The sequence below is a fragment of the Tetrahymena thermophila genome (assembly GCF_000189635.1).
Source record: "Tetrahymena thermophila SB210 genomic scaffold scf_8254493, whole genome shotgun sequence".
Taxonomy (NCBI): Eukaryota; Ciliophora; class Oligohymenophorea; order Hymenostomatida; family Tetrahymenidae; genus Tetrahymena; species Tetrahymena thermophila.
The window spans coordinates 1-5,602 of record NW_002476268.1 but is presented as its reverse complement, the minus strand read 5'-3'; the positions used below and the strand labels follow the sequence as shown (position 1 = coordinate 5,602).

Here is a 5,602-nt window from a genome sequence, read left to right as displayed (position 1 = left end):
CTTCTATCTAATGTAGAAGATTGACTACATAAGGAGAGCCCTTGCATTAATTGAGCATTTTGATTTCTTGTTAAACTTAGCCTAAAATAACTTGATCAACATTGTCATTTGAATCTTTAATATCAATTCGTTTGATAGCATACCTCTTGTTAGTTGATTTTTCCTTTGGTAATACGACTAATCCTTGAGCTCCTTACCCTAAAAATCTGAATTCATCACATCCTTTTTGCGATAATTCGCTCTTCATATTTTTGTAAACCATATTCTAGGTTTTACTCAATGTAGGTTCATTAATATCAGAAACTTTTAGGATTTTTAGAATAAATAATGATTAATTCAGCTTAAACTTAAAAAATATTAATTGATAGAAGGCCTTAAATTTCAAAAATATGATAATCTAATAGTTGGATATCATCAAATAATTATGTAATTAAAAAAATGCAATTTACAAAGCAACTCTTATTTTGAAGCATTTTAATACCCTTATCTGCATACATCTATCTAATTTTCTATATATTTTGGATATGCTGAAGTAGCTTCAACTTTACCATTTCGTGTTGCTATTGATTTTAGCTGATTTATTCCATTAGATCTACCTTATTTTACTAATTATTCTTTACCCTATTAATTTATGAAAATTGAACATATTTTCAAAAACTTATTTATCTATATTTATAAAGCAAATAATTTTTTATTTAATGCCAAAAATAATTAATTTATATTATATATTGCTAATAGATAATCTAAAGGATTAGATTTAAACCAATAAAATCTATTTCAAAAATATTTTTGTCCGTTCGGTACAAAATAAGGTTGAACTTGGAGACGTGTTGCAACTAAGTCAAAATTATATTTAGGTCAGTTTTTTCTCCTCTTTCACTTTTAACCGAGGACTTTTTCATAATTTAATGTCCATAACAAAATAAAATTAAAATTTAAAAATTCGATACCTCTATATTCAATAAATAAATTTAATATGCAGCCCTATGCTAAAGGGTTAATTATTCTATCATTTATTGCAAAATTAATGTTTTTTTATTATAATTTTAAATTTATTATGTATAATATGACTAATAACAAATAAATATTATATTTGCACATGAATTTATTTATTATTAAAAAATATTTTAGCACATGCATATATAATGAGAAAATCAATAGTTTTTTTGATAAGAAAAAGATATAAAATTAAAAAATAGTTAGTTAGTTAGTTAGTAAATTTATCAAAAATCAATTCAGATTTTCATAGAAAAATTAGTAAGAAAAAATTCATCAAAACGAATGAATGAATGATCAATTGTAAACTTTTTGCAAAATGAATGAACCTTAAGGAAATAAAAGGAATATTTGTTAAATGAAATCATAGTTATATAAGTAAGTATTAAATGGGAATGAAGAATACAGATTTTATGAAAAAATGAATGTATAACCAAATTTAATTTTTCATATAATATTTGAATGAAATTTATCCATTGTTATATGATCACTAAAGTGATGAAATTAACAAAATGAATAAGATACATTCATTTATTTTGTTAATTAATTAATTTTATAAAAATATCTTTATTTATAAAAGTCAACATAATTGATTTGAAAAACAAGAAAAAGTAAAACAAACATCTTTCCTATCTTTTTTAATTAATTGTTCATAAATTCAATTATTATTATGAGCTTATCTAAATTCTAAGCAAAACTATTTATAAAACCATTCATTTAACACCATGATATTTGAGCGTGCCCATTAAAATTTAGGTAAAAACTCTAGCTAAGAAGGACTTAAATTTTTCATTTTACTTTTTAGGTTTTTCAGCTATTTATTCTTCTTCTTCTTCATTTTCATCATCAACATCCGAATCTTCGATTATGATCTTTTCTTTATAGACATAGAATTGATTGTAAACGTCAACAAGACATGGACAAATGCTTAATATTCCTAAGTAGATCGAACTCTTTCAAAACTGACTCTTGCTCATTCGGTTAACTTCAGTTGCATCGAACAATTTTTAATTCTAGTTGTTTTTTTGAGAAATGTAGTGAGTGTTTATAATACTTTATAAAATTTTAGAAGAACATAAAGATTCTATTATTATCGATACTGCAACCCTAGGTTTTTTTTGCTATTTCTTCAATTTTTTACTATATGTTCATTTTAAGATTTGTTGTTTGGTGACTATTGAATTTTGCTTACTTAATCTAGATATTTTTTGCTGACATTTAATAGTTTTTGATTATAGTTATTACCTTTTCTTAATTAATATGATAAAGATTTGAAATAAATAGATTGTATTTCAACTTAAATATTCTACTAACTTTAACTAAAACCTTCATTGTTTATGTAATGAATTTAAATCTGCAAATAGCAGTCAAACTCATTGCTTTTCCTATAATTAAATTAAATAAGCTTGCCATATTTTAGATCTTTCTAATATTTAAATACAAAGTAAATATAGTAAGTAAATAAAAAAAGTTATTCATAATATATCCAAATCAATAGGAATTAAATTCAATATGGTATTCGTTTATTGTCAGCAAATAGATTAATAGTAGTAAATATTTTAAGAAAAATTCTATTTAATATAAAAAAATTTTTATATTTTTGTAAAATATACTTATTCTAATGAGTAATTAAAATATTATGTTATAAATTTTATTGCTACAAAATGGCTGGAATAAATGAAGAAAAAATGGCTGAAATATAATTAATCGCTTTCTAATTTAAATATAAAAAATACTAGCATAGTTATTTAAAATATATTTTTATTCTAAAATATTTAAAAAATTTATTTGTTTTATCGCTAAAAATAATTTAGGATATAATATATTTAGTTGACAGTTAAATTGCCAGTTTAAAGGTACTTATATTCTTTTTAAAGTAAAAAAAATATTAAATTATTTTATAAATTAAATAAAAGATAAATATTTTATCAAAAATTAGTTTTAGCTTTTAAAATAAAATTAATTTATCGCTGTTAATAAAATAAGTAGAATTATTTATTTATATTAAAAAATAATTTTTTTTGTATAGGCTATTATACAAAATATTTTAATTTGCATTAGATAACAATTCTATTATAAAAATGAAATAGATTATAATATTATTATTATTATTATTATTGATTTGAATTATTATCAATTAGCTTTAATTAAAAAAGATGTTAGTATATTTGTAGATCAGTGATTAGGCACTTTGGTTAATTGAAAAGATATTCTGATAAGAATAATCTTTTAAAATAATCAAAATATCATTAAATATCTTTATTGTTTTTTGCTTTCGCTCTATATTTAATTGCTATCACAAAAATGTACAGTAAAACATGTCAAAATTTGGAGATAGTTAAAATGAACAAAAGTTTTAATCATAAATTTAACTTTTTCATAACAAAATCTGTCAATATGCTAGAAATATTTACTTTTAAGGAAAAATATTGCTTCAATAAATACATGGTATTAACAAGCATCGCTGTAAAAGCATATTTTAAGATTAGTGAATAGGATCTTTGATTAGATAAAATTAACTAAAAAACAAAAAATTTTGATAAAAACTATACAATCCTTTCATTTAATAACAATATTAATTAATAGGACTTTTAGTCTATTTTTCCTTTTACAATATTTTATCTAATAAAAAGAAAAGTTGTTAGTATATTTAATAAATAATAAGCAATAGCTAAACAATATTGTCATTTGACAACAAGTAAAAAATAAGTAGCTAATATCTTTTACTTATACTTGATTTTCAAGTATGTTTTATATGTAATATATTATATTTCATAAAAGCTTTAAAAAAATTTATAAATATTAAAATTTAAAAGATTTTACAATAGTAAATACATACATTTAAAGTTAATTTATTTTAAAACCCACTAAGTAGTATATTTATATATATCTATTTACATATTTATTTATCATTCATATTATTGTAATTATTTAGAGATAAATTTTATATAATACAATACTATGTTAATATACTTTCACATAAAAAAATGATTATTTTAAATAATTTATAAAATATATTATAAATTTAAAAAGATGCTATTTATATATGTTGCTATCTTATCTGTTAATAATAATAATCTAAAAATAGAAAGTTATTAGTATATTTGAAAATTAATTAAGATATCTTCTTGATTTTTAGCCAATTTCTATTGATAGGCAGTTTTGCTCTAATTTCTTTTATTATTAAGCTGATTCTCCTCTTTATATAGAAGAAACAAAGTGGTTTTGATATATATAAATTTTACATCTCTATAAAAACCTCTGTTTTTAGTAAAAAAGCAAACCCCTCAGCCTACTTTAAGTAAGTCAGTACCCCAGTTAACAACCCCAGTCGCATAGCGAAAGTGAATAGCAAAATGTCTAAGAAAGTTCAAAACGAATTAATCGAAACTATCTCAATCAAAGTATCCAAAGAATGCTAAATTCAAAGATCAGCAATAAAGGAATTAGTCAAGTTGATGTTCAGCTAGAAAAAATACTTCAAAAATTTTGAGTACTTAAGCAGTGGCGCTTATGCTCTTCTCTTAAAGGCTTAGAATTCTTAACAGAATCGCCAAGTAGCTCTCAAATTCATAGGGAGCTCAAACCAAGAGGACAAGAATGGAATTGAATCTTTGAAAAAGGAGTATGAAATGCTTCAAAAGTTTAGCCAATCAGAATTTTTAGTAAATGTATATGATTGCTTCTATTTAATGGAAGAAAAAGAAGATGAAGATGCTGATGGAAACGATATTATCGTTTAAACTGAAGTAAAATCCTTCTTTGTAATGGAAATGGAGCTTTGCGAGAGTAAAAAAAATCACATATTTTTCATCCATTTTTTTTTATATTTCATTTTTTTAAAAACGTCTGAAAATACATAAAATAAGATACATTTATACTTTTTATTGACCTGGCATGGCTTACGCATCACCATTTTAAAAATAGGTAATTATATTTTTTTTTCTAAGTCTTTTTTTGGTTTTGATAGTTTAATTAAAAAATAATAGATTTGCGCTAAGCAGATTTAATTAATTTAGAAAATGTAATAGAAATTATTTAATTTAATATAAAAATGTTAATTTTAATTAATCTTTTAGGATTCCCCATAATTAAGAATTTTTCATTTATTTTGATTAAATTTTTCAAAATTTCTTAATTAAACCTTCTAGAAGATTAATCTATCAAAATTTTATAATCTATTTTCCCAATATAATAATTTAATTTTTTATTAAAAATTTTTTATAAATATTTGTTTTTATTTTTTACATTTTAGATAATTAAGTAAAAAAGTTATAGCAAAATACTATTAAAAAATCTAGTTGTTTGGAAACGACTAGATAAATGAATGACATTATATACATTTATTTATAAATAAGTAATTGTTTAGCTTTGCTTAACTCAGCTAAGAAGCTAATTAAATAAATGACATTCATTTATCTAGTCGTTTCCAGAATACTGATTTTTGAATGGCATTTTGCTATATTTAATTTAAAAATATGAATTAGTTATTAACTAAAAAATTAATTAATATTAACTATCCATCCAAAATTTTATTACTTATCTTAAATTCAAAAAAATAAAATTTTAAAACAAAAAAAATCTTTATAACTAAAAAAATTTTAAT

At 21.2% G+C, this 5,602-nt stretch overlaps 2 protein-coding genes across 2 annotated transcripts; one reads left to right on the top strand and one right to left on the bottom strand. All coding sequences in view use genetic code 6, as the record gives it.

Annotated features, from left to right (window-relative positions):
- Positions 1-1,709: 1,709 nt before the first annotated feature.
- On the bottom strand, positions 1,710-2,373 carry TTHERM_01683270 (hypothetical protein; the record flags this gene model as incomplete). The annotated part of the gene is made up of 2 exons (XM_001029233.2): positions 1,710-1,868; positions 2,242-2,373. 2 exons carry the CDS (start codon positions 2,371-2,373, stop codon positions 1,710-1,712), a joined length of 291 nt encoding a protein of 96 aa, XP_001029233.2.
- A 1,979-nt stretch (positions 2,374-4,352) lies between these two features.
- Positions 4,353-5,111, top strand: TTHERM_01683250 (kinase domain protein; the record flags this gene model as incomplete). Its single annotated transcript, XM_001029231.2, has 3 exons — positions 4,353-4,785; positions 4,986-5,020; positions 5,076-5,111. The coding sequence occupies 3 exons, from the start codon at positions 4,353-4,355 to the stop codon at positions 5,109-5,111; spliced, it is 504 nt and encodes a 167-aa protein (XP_001029231.2).
- Between the last annotated feature and the right edge of the window lie 491 nt (positions 5,112-5,602).